This window comes from Alosa sapidissima, chromosome 15, assembly GCF_018492685.1.
Source record: "Alosa sapidissima isolate fAloSap1 chromosome 15, fAloSap1.pri, whole genome shotgun sequence".
In the NCBI taxonomy this organism is placed as follows: domain Eukaryota; kingdom Metazoa; phylum Chordata; class Actinopteri; order Clupeiformes; family Clupeidae; genus Alosa; species Alosa sapidissima.
The window spans coordinates 12,460,515-12,475,716 of record NC_055971.1 but is presented as its reverse complement, the minus strand read 5'-3'; the positions used below and the strand labels follow the sequence as shown (position 1 = coordinate 12,475,716).

Genomic DNA, 15,202 nt, shown 5'->3' with positions numbered 1-15,202 from the left:
TAATTGGCACATTTCTTTATTTTGAAAACAGACATTGAAACCATTTTTTATTTCCACAATTTAACTCCTTAGATTCAAACTTGACATTGCACTCACTTGAACATAGGAAAATGTTTTTTTGAATTGTTTGTTTGATTTTCTTATTTTTTAACATCAGTGCAGGTATAATTCCAATTTATATCAAACGGTCATAACAACACCAAGGACATCAAAAAGAAGCCACACTTTTTCTCATTTTTGTATGGTGACTGCCAAAAGTTCTCCTCAATGGAGGAGTTCCCATGCAATTTATTTTTTATTTTTTTTTGTTGTTTTTAAAATGGTTCAAGCTATTCATGAAATGTTGGCAAATGAAGAGCTGGAGTTTGTGTTTGAATGAAAGTTCCATTTTTTTCTTCTTTTTTTCTTACTTCATGTTTATTAAAGGTTCAGCTATACTACTGTACTGTAAATGAGAAGTTGTTACTACTGAAAGAGTAAACCAGGCTATATCAAGCTGAATGAGAGAATGACCAGTCCTTTGGTTAGATTGAAATGAATGCTGGAGCTGTTTTTCTCGAATATTATTATTATCATCATTATTATTATGAATATTATTATTAATATTATATTATTATAAAGTATTTCTCCCTCACAGATGAGTTTTGCATGTAGAGGCAGTCATTGCCATCACTTTTCACTCCTAGCTTGAGTCAAATGGCCATGACTGGAAACTCCTCCACTCTAAGAAAATCATTGCCACACAAAAAAGAACAGAAGACCAAACAAATTAAAAACAGACTGTCTTTGCAAACCTGCAACGATGGCAAAGAGCAACCTTTTTTGTTAAGTATTTGTAAGCATCTTAATTTCTTTTCAATTTCTTCTTTTAAACTTTGTCTTCCTCCTTTGCTTCATCCGAGGGGGTCTCATCTGCTGGCTTAGACTCATCGGCAGCATCTACAGAAAAAAGAGAGAGAGAAACGGAAAAGTTCAACGGTCGACATATTTCTCTCATAGTTGGCACTCCGACTAATGTTATCTGGGGCCGTGGAGCGGAAAAGGAACAGGAGTTAAGCGACTTGTGTGCCCTAGAGCGAGAGGCTGGGCACAAGTGCAGACACGTGGTGTTGAGTCGGTGTCCCTGACACTTCCTGATCGCTTTATCCTCTGTGACCATGACAGCTGTCAGAGGCCTTGCCTCTACAGGATGAGGGCCTCCATCACAACGCCTCACATCAATGAGCTGCAGTGTCCTGTCCCTGCGTCTGCAGCTGATACTTTAAGGGCTCATCGGCTCCGTGAAACTGTGATCTGCATTGACAGTTGAGATGTACCCAGACTGACGCATGCACGCAAGTATCATTAGGAACTATTTGCGGTCATAGTTTACACTGAGTCGATCATCCCAAATCAATATTAGACTCCTCGACAAAATCATTGTGTGCTTCTTTACTTTACAGCTGGGGGAAATCGATGCTATAATTCATTTAGCCTCATCAATTATTCCCTCCTAGCAGACAGATGAAAAGTAATTTTGTCATACCCAGTGGATATGGGGCGCTGTAGCATAAAATATTATTTAGATACATCAGAATATACTATTGAATTATCCTGGGCTTCCAATATATATATATATATATATGTAGGCCTACTGGCAAAGTAGTACAATAACAAAATGACAGCAATGGAATAAAAAATAATCTGATTCAATATATATAAACAATCTGGCACAAGGAAACACTACTGTCTTGTTCAGTTGCATTCCAGTAATTGAGTTGTGACAGTGGTTTAGATGTGAAACCATTCTTTTGCCTTGAGGGGGCCAGACTCTTTGCTCAGCTTACCTTTTTTCTCTTGTGTTTGGTTTGTTTCCTCACAATCGGCTGTCTCGCTGGCGTCAGCAGCAGGCACGTCGGCTTGTGTGGCCTCCCCCTTCTCCTCATCCTCCTTCTTGTTGGCGGCCGCGGGAGCGTCTTTGCTCTCCACCTCCTGGGACTTCTCTTCCGGCTTGACCTCCTCCTCCTTGGCGGGCTCGGACGGGGCCGTGGTGGCGGCGGGTGAGGTGGCCGGAGATGAAGCCGGAGGGTTGGCCGGCTTGTCCGTGACGGGGCTTTTGGCTTTTTCGCTCGCGGCGGTGTCGTTGGCCGCTGCCGGCTCGACGGACTCTGCCGCCGCCTCCTCGGCCTTCTCGGCCACGGGAGACATGGCCTCCTTCTTCTCCTCGCCCTCAGCCGTGGTCGCCTCCTCCGCGGTGGCCGCCGGGGTGTTCTCCTCTCCCTCCTCCTCCTTCTCACCATCTTTCATTTTTTTGCGCGTTATGTGTCCGCGGAAGCTGGCCTGGATCTTGGTGGCAGCCTTATGGGCTTTGTCTTCGGGTTTGTTGCCATCCTGCTCGATCTTCTGGTCGGCATCTTCATTCTTCTCAACCTGGAGTGGTGAGACAAACAGGTCAGCTATGTAGAGTCAAACAGTGTCTCAAGTTATGTATCCTCTCAGACATAGATACAGATACGAAAGAGTTGGCAAAGCTCATGGATCACACTTTAAATGACACGGTTTCCATTGGAAAAGCCACTCTAAACTAATATTTCCACTGGGGTTAAATCTACACCATGTGACAGATTCACAATTTAAGACATTAGTGTCACAGTAATAAAAAAGAAATTTCAGAGAATCCTCAATCAATCCCATAAGGGACTACTAAAGTCTTCTGCTCAGAGTACTCCATTGGACTATTGAGAGGTTACAGATGTACCATTAAATATGATGGACATTCTAAGTGACCCTGCTGCTCACCCAAGGTGGTAACAGACTGAACTTGTCTCATTTGCAAAGTTTCCACACTCCGTGGCCATCGTACTAATTATACTCAAGTGACAGATTGTGGGAGCAGCACAGCCACAACCATTCAGTCCAGTCGGCAGTCAGGAGCTGAGAAGAAACTAATGATCAGCCCACCTCATTATTTTAAGAGTACGGCATCCTAAATTTATATCAATTTTTCACTTCATTAGAGAACCTACTGCCAGGTAAATGGCTAGATATTTTCATAACAACCCAAAGGGACTTCAAGATCCAGTCCAATGGCATGATTCAGATTGGTACTGGGTACTGAGGTCTAGGCAGGTGCGAGTCTCAACAGCCATTGTTATCATGTCATGGTGGATTACTCACAGAATAATACCCCAAGATTAAATTCTGACACCGTGAATTGTGTCACTCCTGAAATCTCGGAAGGTTTAGCAGAAAGTCTCAAAAGGTTTAGCAGTTTTGCTAATGTCTGGAGCATTAAGTCACTTACTGCTGTCGCTGTAATTACAGAACAAGCTACTACACCCCACCCCCTACCTTACTGTGTACTGCCGGAAGGTGCCAGGAACAGCTGAGAAGCCAAATGGCAGCACGCTAAATTCGGAAACCATGACTTGCTCCCAAGGTATGGTTCTATATAGACACGTTAATCCTCATGCATTCACTCATAATACAATCTCACCCAATCCCTGTCTGTCTGTGTGTATCTACACAGAAAACAAATTATGATAATAAATATTATAGCATGTGTGTCTTATAGATATAGGATTTGGTTAGTGCTGCAAGGTTGAAGTATTTTAATCTTTAATCCTTCACTTTTAAGCAATTGTTTGTGCAAGCTCATTATTCTGTTGGACTAAACATGCCACATGCAAAGTGCATATCTCATTTTGACTTTTTATCTGTGGAGTGTGCTTTAAATACAATATTTAGTTCTGATTAAATATTGTGTGTTTTTGTGTCTGGGAGCATGTGAATGCAAAATTCCTTGTCACAGGGACCGTGGGAGAGCATACAGTAAACTGAAAGAGGGATAGATAAGGTAATCAGGAAGAAGATGGAGGGTGTTGTCTCAAGGTGCCAGGTGAGAGGATTGATTTAGGAGATTTAGAGATTGCATTGCAGGTTGAAGGGCGTAAGGTTTCAAAAGCAGTAAGAATTAGGACGGTAAAGGAGTTTAGGACAAAGAAGGGCTATCCAAGGGAAATGTCAAGGGCCAGATAATTACCTTTGTTTTCAGGATCCAAAGACGGAGTTGTCCGCCAACTAGGGGCTGTATTACAACTCATGAGAGTCTGATGAAAAACAAACAAACATAAAACTCAAAACAAACAAATGATGGTAAATAAATGTACGTTCCAAACCATTGAAATGGAAAAAAATAACCTTTAAATATTCAACTTTTATCAAAATCGCACATGCAAAAGAAGTAATTACTGTACAAAACCTTAAAAGAAATGACAAAATCAAATAAATGATATCTTAAGCATTGTGATAAAACAAATTATCAAGAAAGCTGATGAGGGTTTGATAATTACAGTCTTAAAATTCATTTCTCCTCTTAGGATCATTTAAAAGGTCTCCCTAAGTGAAAGCTCGGTAAGCCCTTTTGTTTTATGCCTAATTTCATCATGTAAGCGCAAATCACTTATTAATTTTTGAGTCTATTATTTACTCAAATTTCAATTCTTAATGAACATGTAGATGAGATGTCATGGAAGAAATCTGACTCTGACTTTTTTATTGTTGCATTTCCCATCTGAGGACAAATGAGTTGGCAGGAGTGAGAACTCTCCATGGGCGCATCTTTAATACACTTCCCGTCTACCACCATGAGTAAATATCCTCCGCAAATTTGACATTCACGCCCAAGTGGAATCTTTGACACAAAGCCAGATCCCCCAGTTGCCAGCTGATATATGGGATGTTTTCTGGCTGGGAAACAAGAAAGTCAGCTCAGGTCACTAACACTGGGCTGGGATATGGAGAGCACCTATTTATAATTCAGTTAGTCATTAAATTGCAGAATTGGCTACATGTATAGGATGCAGGACCTATGGCCGTTGCATATATAGTTTGAAACTTCACCATCAATTAGCAATGATGAATTGTCCTTATGTTTGACATTGATTTATCACATTTGGAGAGAAATGTTTGCTGTGCATTTTCAAAGTGCACTTGCTCAGTGAACTTCTGTGTTGCACTGTCATTAGGGCAGTTTCCTTGGCTAGTTTTATTTGGCCTACATTAAGAGTTTGGCGTTTCAGTTGTGATGTTACTGAGGTTTAAAAGAAAAATGATATCACGATATGATATCACCCTTACTACAATCAATGACTCATTCCTCATGACTCACACATACAAAGCTCAGGACCATCATGGGAGAATCACTTGAGACGATGATATCACCCAGTGATTATTTCTCCACAGAGGTAAATGCAATTAGGCACTTTGCTGGTGTCTCACAGTCTAATGTAGAGCAAAATACGCTCTTCTCAAGCGGGTTTTATTCTAGGAAATGACACATGATGATTACATTGCATATGCTTAGCGTTAAAGCTGAGATCATTTGCCTTTCCCATCACCTCGCCTGTGTGCATAGACCACGTGGATCAGACAGGGAGGGGCCATTTTTTTAGATGAGGTAATCAGCACCCCCCCCAGCTCCCCTATTGTGTATGACTGCAGATATGGGTCAAACCTCATGAAATGAAGTCATCCGAGATGTCTGGGGTTTTCAGGGAGCGCGTTATTGTTTTAGCATTGATTTACCCTTTCAATGTATTACCACCGCTGCAACTCTATATAAGGGCTATAAATTGTCAGGCTTTTATGGATAGTGCTCCCATCATGTAACCTATTAAAACCACACTTGTCATTTTGCAGTTTTGACACCCATTTACTGCCTTAAAAAATGTAGTGAGCACCCCTGGCCATGTCCAGTTTCTCTCCTCTAAAGCTAATTAATAATAGGGCACTACTTCAATTGTCCATGGTGCACCCTGGACTCTGAACCATGCCTGATGGCAGATGATAAAAGACTGTGTTATTTAGGAGGACAAAGCTGTGTGTGTAATGGGGTGGCAGAGTGGACAAATTGACACCCCGCGTCCATGCAAGTCCGCACAGCTGATACACACAGAGAGCAAATAGCCTTGCCTAGGCTGCAGGGGGAAGATTGTCCAATCAAAATGATTGACATGACATCTAACCTCCACGGGTTGCTGTTAACAGACATCCATAAATCAACTCAAGCAATAAGTGCTGCTGGGTGTGTCTGTGTGACACTGTAGTGATGGGGGAAGGGTGCCTCAAGTCCACTGGGTGTGTTTCACCTCACGTCTCCATTTATGACAAGAACTGTTCATTTACCTGGGATTGCATGGATGGGTGTTACTTGAGGACACTGGCATTATTATCTTATATATTATCTATTATCTTAATGATAATGCCAAAATGTCTCTAATAATGTCTTTGGATGTTATCCTGTGTCAATGCTGTTCTGACATATTAGTCAAGAGTCTTTCAACTGTTTGGTTGGAGCTTTCATATCATAAAGCTCTAAGTAAACTGTCTGAAAAAACTGTCAAACGCCAACTCCCTCCTCTTGACAGCTAAAGTATTGGATTGGATCTGATATGATTTGAGTTCAATTTAAAGTTTGGACCTTGATGGTTCACTTTGAAGGTCTATCTTAAAGCAATAGCCTGTCTGACATACTTGCTTCCATGCATAGCCTATTTGATGTAGAAGTAGACAGCAAAAGAATACAATACAGTCAATTCAACAGCCATTTCATAGTCAGTAAAATAATGCCAGTGTGGGTGTTGGATCTGTGATTTCAGTACAATATCAATATTTATGTTAGTCTGCCGTCTCAATCGGATTCAGAGCGCAGCTCTCAGAAGGCGGGCGCGAACCACACCCTAGTGTGGCGTTATGGATGGATCTTTAAATTCACCCTCCCCCACGTCACACTGCCGCCTCACTTTGGCAACCATTAGGGACTTCAGCGGCGCGAGAGGCGAGGAAGAGGCGAAGGCAAAATCATTATAACGCTGTTACCACTGACGATGCAGTTGCAAACAATGGGTCTTTAATCATTAAAATAAAGGCTATCGTGCACAAACCTTCTCTGCGTCCTTAATGACATTAAAAGGAGCTGATGAAAGGTGAGAAATGTATGCTATAGCCCTAACGGGAAACCTTTTTGTGTTACCTCAGTTTGGCTTCATGTACAAATTCTGACAGCTACCCAGGCTGCCTCAATAGAATAGGAGGCTGCCTCGTATATGCCGCAAGACGAGATGATTTCAAACGATTCTTGTCAGCGGGTGCGGTAAAATGGACATGATGATTAAAATGGCATTGTATGCTGTTGTAGGGAGGCCGTGAGTGAATCAGACTACAAACAAGGCATGGTTGCGGTCTGCAGCGAAATTTACCCATCCTCACTCGTGCGACTACTCTCTCACGCAGCACCACACCCTTTCATCCTACCGTCTCCCACAGGAGTGGAGTGTTCAGGTAGCTTGGCTGAAAAGGCTCCTAGTCTAACCAAAATTCTTCTGTTAACGTCGGTTAAATGCGTTATATTTGTAGCCCATATCTGTTATCACCGTGTAGCGCGTAGTTATGTAAAAACTGACTTGCTCGTCTCTTTTATAACTGGTGATGAAATTAGCCTGCTCTAGAACAAAGGGGATCAACACGATCGCGGAGCGCATCCAACTATGCCGTCTACATGGTCAGTCGCCGGTGCCCACACCTTGCTGCAGACCTAGCCTACTTCTCAGTTGGTGGCGGCAAACTGGTATAGGCTACATACACGCTACACTTGTATCGGCCTAACTCTGACACTGATACATTATTCTCACCTCCCCTGAAGCTAGCGACTTTTGCATTTAGCCTATTATTAGCCATTCCTTGAAAGAATAATATGGGAAACGCGCATTAAATAAGGGTAAGCTGGGAAGGTTGTAAAAGACCGTCGACAGCACAGAGTGGGGAGAGAGACACGGATTTGCATGCGGTGTTGAACACTGAGAAGAGAAGCCTCACCCACTCCAGTGCAATGTTCTTCGCCTGGGAGAGACAAAAAATGACTCATACATGCTGACATTTAAGCAGCAATCAAGCAGTGTTGCTCGAATTTGGTGCTTTATGAAGCGAAAGGATTTGCTATCGAACCGGTTGTCCCTGGCACAACATAGGTGGTCAATTAAACACAATTTATATAAAATTAAATCAAGTCGCCCGCTCTCTTCAAATTCCCCCAAGACCCACCCTCAGTCTCACGGTACCCCTTATTCTTGGTGGGGGAAAAAAACTCTTGATGGCGATGGAGAACAAACAAGTATATGCGCCTCAAGAACAGGCGCAACCCTGAACCTCTTCTGGCAGCGTCTCAAGTGACAATGTACACTTTTGTCCCAGAGCAATCATAATCCCTTTAAGGAACTAATTCATTTCCACTGGCCTCCCTGGAGACGGTGGCCATGCGACTGACTGCCACTGGAGTTCAGCTAGACCCTACCCCACCCTTTTTCAGTGCCAACTTACATCTCTATCCCCACTCACTAGCTAATGGCAGGGAAAAACAGCCTACACTTTGGGGCAATTAGTGCCTCAATTAAGAGCCATCTTCAGGTGAATTAAGCCTCAACATTGTGACAAGCAGCTGTACCATCTACTTACAATATAATCTCACAAGACTCTATTTCAGCATCATGGTCTGTCATCCTACTGAACATTGACAAGAGCTCAGAAGATATAAGCAGCACCGCACCTGACAAACAGGTGCAAGTTATTCATTATTAATGAAATATAGTTTCTTTGAAGAATAATACAAATACAAGTATCACAAAATATCTGTCAGAATGCTGCTAGAAATATATAATCATTTACATTCTTGCATAATTTCATTAGCAAGGTGTGTCTTGCCTCATGGCTAGACGGAGAGAAGCCAGCATGGACTACAAGACAAAGTCTGTGAAAATACCACAGTGAAATGCTTTTTCAGTCCTTCTTCAAGATAGTTAATACAACCATTTTATCTTTCACCATGAAAAATATGAAGGAAAAAATAGAGGGTAGTTACCGGTTTTGTTCTTCTTATACAGCACAGCATAGTTGTGGTATCCTTTTCTTTTCCCTTCTTTCCTTCCTTTTTTCCCTTTCACTTCTCTCACTCCCTCTCTCTCTCACTCTCGCTCTCTCTCTCTCGCGCGCGCTCTCTCGCTCGCTCACGCTCTTGCACTCACTCACACTGGGCTGTATCAACAGCTGAGTCGACTAATGCTTTTACTCATCACAATTTGCACACACGCTCACAGTCTGCCTGCTTGCCCTGGCTTCTCTCGCTCTTCTCTCTCTCTCTTCTCTCTTTCCTCTCCTCTCTCTCTCTCTCTCTGTGACTCGCTGCCTAACAATGACTGTGAATCCCACCCTTTAGGCCCCTCCTCTCTTCTCACCCACTCCCACTCCCTCTCTTCTCGCCTCTCTCTCCTCTCCACGCACCCCTCCCCTCCAGCCCTGAGTCCCCCGCGGCCGGTCCCACCCGTTGCGCCCCTCCTTCTACAACCCCCCCCCTCCACACACACCAACCCTCCACCCCACCCACACACCCACAACATCCCCCCAACAGCCCTCCCAGCATCTCCAGGCAAAACGGGCTTCGAGCCTCAGCACGGATGCCCCAGCCCCAGCCCCACCCTCCGCTGCACGGTTCCTCATATGAATGATTGAATACCTCCAATCTGTCCACAGACAATTCCCATTCTGGAGCAGTTTTACCCCACCACCCACCCCAACCCCTTCACACACCCAGCCCACCTCAACCCACCTCCCATCCTTCCTCTCCACCACACCCCCCTCCCCCCCACACACACACACACTGGGCGGTGGCCACCAGTACGATGTAGCCTTCTTCAACAGCTTCTGCCAATGACTAGTGTAATAGATATTTCTACCGTCATTGGCCTCCATATTTATTTATTTATTTTTTGCTGAGGATGATTATTAAATTTTCCCCTTCCCTACACACATCCCATTGTGCTGATTATTTTGTCATTTTTCTGACTGTAAAGACAGTGTATTTTACTTATGCCCCACACCTCTCCCTGCATAATAATGAATTAATTAACAGTGGGCTAACAGAGGAACGTTGTGTGTAAGAGCATCTTTTAATTCTCACTCTTTAACACAAGCTAATAATTGAAAAATGGCTAGGATTTTTTTTTTCTTTCTTTCTGTTTTTTTTTCCCTCACTCTCTTGCTCCACTGTGCTGTTCACATGGAAACAGCACTGAGAATCAATGGCCAAAGGAGAGCCCCTGGGTACCGATGGCAGACTGCTCCTGAAGGCCTACAATTCTCTCTCTCTTCTTCTTCTTCTACTTCTTCTCTTCCTCTCTATCTTTTCCCTTCTTTCCCCCCTTCTCAATCTCCAGATCTATTCAGTGTCTCTCCCTGTGTTTCTCCCAGTGTCTCTCCCTGTGTGCTGTGATGACCAGCAACAGCCCCCCACACACACACACACACCAGTAATAGAGAGAGATGGAGGGATAGAGGGCGAACGACCCCACCCCCACTCTGGCCACCTCACAACAGATGCAGGATGCGCAATAGAAGGCCGGGTCCCTGCATGCCTCTGCCCGATCCCCCTGGGCGTTGGCTGTAAGTCCACCTCAGCTCCTCTCCAGATCATCAGGGTGGTGTCTCAGGGGCCAACGTCCCCACGCCTGCCTGGTAGTCCGGCCTGTGCTGATGCCTATACATAGAAGTTACCCTGACGCAATAATTTTAATTACTCTTAGAAGGTTAAGCCAGAAGCTATTTGTGCTTAAGCAGAAGTGTTTGTGTGTGTGTGTGTTGTATTGTGTAGTTACTTACCACTGTGATAAGTAATATTCAGTGGGTGGATTCAGCATGATTATCTCCATTGGTTCTGGAAATCTAATTGTCTATGATAGAAGTTTGGAGGAAGAAATTTAAATCCATGCAATATGATTAATTAGAGATTAAAAATACCATGCTTATCATATTGTAATGGAGGAATTTAAGGACAACTAATCCGAATCATGGTTTAAAGACCAACTTATCTTATTTGGGAACAGAATGAATGTTCTTCTACCATCCCCTTTCGGGTGTGTCCGGGTTGCACAGGACGATTGTAAACGTTGCCCTTTGTGAGTTGTCAGAGAATAGAATCAAAAGCTAAAACCTAATGCATGTAATTTGAAACCTAACGCAGCATGCACGTTTAAGTGGACACTGGTTTAAATGCATTTCTCTAATAGCCGGTCCTGCTTGTGCAGAAATACTGTATGACCATAGAGGACTGGTTGTTGTGTGTAAATACAGGCTGCCCCACATGGATAATATGGCATGGACTGGGTGCCTGGTGTGCATGGAGCAGGTGGACTCCCCTGGGCTGTGGCCAGCCATGGACAGAGAGCGGAGGAGGATGTGTCTGTTCTCAGATCTCTCTCCAGTTCATTATTCAGGAGTTTTTTTTTTTCTGAACGACCACGGGTTGTCACCATGCAGGTATAATGCGGAAGACTCCAGTTCTTGCTCTTTTCTATTGAGCCCAACAATTGCTATTTCCTTCATTCGCAAAGGTTCGGATGTGAGATACGCAAATCTTGACACAGCGCAGATGCATCAAGTGTGCTGTAGACAAAAACTGGACATTAATTCAGATGCTTGGGAATTATAGTAGCCCCTTGAGACATGTGTGTGTGTGTATGTGTGTGTGTGTGCATGTTTATAGTCAGCAGATGTCGTCAACCCCCACCTGACACCCAAAAAGATCCACCAGTCTTTACAACCTCCCCTCCAACCACCACCACCACTACCAACCCCCCTCCCCTGCTCTCTCTTCCACGCGCTCACTTCCTCCTGCTATCACCATGGCAACGGCATGGAGCCGCCGCACAGCCGACTGTAGCCGCCCTCCCCCTGACTCTGATGAGTGTTGGTACGCAGACCCCGTGGACAGCATCAAACCTCCGCCTCCTCCAAGGTAATCCCTCACCATGGCAACCAGCCTGGAGCCGGCCCTGCCGCGTGCGCGTGGAGGCTCAGGACTGGTTCAGTCCTCCGGCCAGACCAGAGACCCCTCCGTTTTTTGTTTTTTTCCTTTTCCGGTTGTCAATGCCTGCCGTGAACATGGGGAGGCCAGCTGAGACCAGCCCCCTAGGAGCGGCCCGGGTGCCCTGTGTCCGCTACAGCGGTGTAATATGAATGTCAATAAATGAATCCATAATTCAACATGATTTCCTCAGGGACTGGGGCTTGTTCCCGTCACCACCACCACAGAGCCTGAGGTGCTTTGCGCTTGACTTGTGGAATGCTTTTGAAAATCGCAGTCATGCAAACAGCTCTGTCAGTAAACAGTTGCGTGATTATAAACTTGCTTTGTGTGTGTGTGTGTGTGTGTACTGAGCATTGTCAACCATGTTTAGTCTCTGTGGCTGCAGTGCATTTGCTAAATGAATCAGTGTAGGTGTGAGTAAACCAGCTTCCTTGCTCTCTGTAGTTCACCCTCCCCCCATATTACATATGGCCGTGTGTGCTGTGCCGGGCCCCTGCATCATTAACAGAGTAGTCCTTTCTGGTGTAAAAGCTTGATATTAGTTCAGTCTACAAGTATGATAGCTGATTAGGGATATAATGTAACCTCACGGTTATAGTGACCAAAATTATCATGGTTTTCGGTATTATCACAGTATTTCTAAAAGTGTATTCAATATGTTCAGAAAGCACTGATAGGCCTACACAAGCTGAAATAGTTTCAAAAAGTATCCCGTTCACTTTTTTCTTCATGTTTAATTGGCTATGTGCTTATAGCTAAACTTACCCTACCATAACTTGGAGTTTGCTATTTCTGTTATTTGGATGCAATGAGTGAGACCAAAGTAAGCGCTCAAAATAAAACTTTAGGCTACTGTATTCTCCTGATAACGTGAGTGGAATGGATTTAATGTGAACATAAAAAAACGCAGAGTGGCTACATGATACAGTGCATATTTGCAGTGAAAAAGTTCTGCCTTTTAAAATAGAATAGAATATCTTTATTTGTCACAGGTACAACAAAATTAAGTGCATTCCTTGTTCAGTGCAAAAGTAGCAATAAATAAGTAAAAAAGTCACTATGGACATCAGGTGTAGCCGAATCCGAATCGTAGTTAAAACCATCAATTAGACAACAGAATCAGTAGGGTACCAGTTTTGTTCCATTGTACCAGGCCTACTGTATGTCAAAAGCAGGCTGGGATGAAGCTGGGAAGGATTAAACACACGGTTTCCACACCGCGGTAATCAACAGTGATAGTCATGATGTTTGAAATGAAAACGGTAATTACTATCGTCAACATTTTTATTGCGGTTTACCATTATACCGGTAATCGTTACATCCCTATAGCTGATGTACAATCAGTACATCCTGTTGTGCTCCTGCAGTAAGAACGCAACTTCCTCTAACTTGAAAGTATATATAACGTTAAATGTAAATGTTTGGCAGCTAAATGGATTTATGACTCAGATGCTGGTATAATCTGTTTAAAATACAAATGAGATGAAGAGAGTTTGTGGTCAACAACAAATGGTCATGCATGCGGAAACAGGGGATGTTAGTGATATTAACAATAATGCAGCTGTTGATGGATGAACCGTCTGACCCTCTCTCAGTATTTAATCCCATCACCTCAGAAGTGAAAACCCCCATCATTACACAACTTAATCATACTGCAGTGATGAGAACCACACAGAGATCACACATACTAAAAAGCTGCGGTTTCATTTTTCTTAGAGGTGCTTTTTTCTGTTCTATTTTTGCAGTGCTGAGATCCATCTCAGGCCTATGACTGAAGCAGGTCAACTGCACCCCATCTTTCTCTCTCTCGCTCTCCCTCTCTCTCTTCCTCCCTCTCTCCTCCCACCTTACCTGCTGTTACTATTCGTGCCTTCAGCTCTATCCCCCTCCCCTTCCCTCCTCACTCGTTCCAGGTGTACAGTGTGACTACATCACCAAGGTGATCAGGTGCAGTGGCGCCTCCAGTCTGCGGTGCAGCGCCAGAGTCTGTATGTATGTAGGCCATCTGACGACGGCTGTCCTGGCTCTGGCTCTACTTCACCACATCTGCTCTGCCCCAGGCCAGGGTGTACGACAAGCTCGGCTGGCTCGCCAAAACACGGCAGCTTCGCCACCACACGCTGCCATGCAAAATTGATGCCTTGCTTACAACTGTGGATGTTTACGTTTCTGTCTCTCTCTCTCTCTCTCACTTTTTCATCTAAGCCACAGGGGTTGGCCTGACAAGATGACAAATTAGCTACTTTGGTTCCAAGATGGGAAAACAATGTAAGGGAAGATGGCAGAGTATATATGCATGTGGTTAGCGGGTGCGCTAGTTTGTATAATAGCTTTTGCTGAGCAGAATGCAATGCACAGGAACATTATACTTAATCATACAATCTACCCTTGGAGTCCAGAGCCAGACCGGTACAGGGCTATTTAGAAAACCACATTTTCTGTGTCATATACATGATGGAAGGTGGAGTGTAACATGGTCAAAATCAAGTCAAATCAAGTCAATAAGAACAAATAAAATGGATTATGATTCTGATGTCTTTGGTGTTTATTGACAAATTTGAAAATGCATGTTTTGTACAATAAAGAAATAGTCATGTTTTATTATTTTTCTTTTTTTGTTCATGTATTCTCTCATATGGATATGCATTTTCCAGAATATATACATTACTTCATAACAGAACACGGGTCTTTTGTTATGATGTTGTTTAGGTCTATAAAAGACAGCCTAAGGCAAGTTCTCATAAGAAATGGGAAAATCGGAAATTTATTTGCATTTTAACAGCAGTAAAGTGCTTCACTACAGACAAAATAAACAACATAAATATATCAAGTCTTTAAATAAAGAAGGACGTTGAAGAATTTCATGTATAAAATATAAATTCCAACATGAGAAAACAAAGAATCGAAGGGAGGCAATGCTTAAGATCTATCTGACTTTTAAAGCCATGGGGAGATTCAACCAAACCAACTTTCAGCACATCCTAATTGATCAAGTGATTCACAGTTTGACATTATTCTCATACATTCATCACATCCAAAATCAAACTTTGCCAGCAATTTAATTGTCAAAAGATTTAAGTTTAGTGTAAAAATCAGAAAAAACATCTACTGCTGCACGGGTTTCAATTTTGTTTTCTTTGACATTGAGATTGGCTCCACATTGTCAAAGCAAAAGCGGCAACAGTGTTCGTTAAAACACGGCTCACCGAATGCTTTGAGCGCTTTCAGAGGTGCCACTGACTAATAGACTGAAAGAGGACTGAAAAAGGCGTTATGATGAGACACGGGCCAAAGTGAAATGAATGGAAG

General features: G+C 43.3%; 2 protein-coding genes across 3 annotated transcripts in view; both read right to left on the bottom strand.

Moving 5' to 3' along the window:
* On the bottom strand, positions 1-9,228 carry gap43 (growth associated protein 43). Its single transcript, XM_042062756.1, has 3 exons — positions 8,894-9,228; positions 1,827-2,409; positions 1-939 (listed from the first exon to the last, which is right to left on the bottom strand). Exons 1-3 carry the CDS (start codon positions 8,921-8,923, stop codon positions 869-871), a joined length of 684 nt encoding a protein of 227 aa, XP_041918690.1. The 5' UTR covers positions 8,924-9,228; the 3' UTR covers positions 1-868.
* Positions 9,229-14,414: 5,186 nt separating this feature from the next.
* mpzl3 (myelin protein zero-like 3) overlaps positions 14,415-15,202 on the bottom strand; it is a 12,705-nt gene continuing 11,917 nt past the window's right edge. For both annotated transcript variants that reach the window (XM_042062754.1, XM_042062753.1), the window contains one exon: positions 14,415-15,202. This exon is cut by the window's right edge. The gene's annotated coding sequence lies outside the window, so the exon portion shown is untranslated.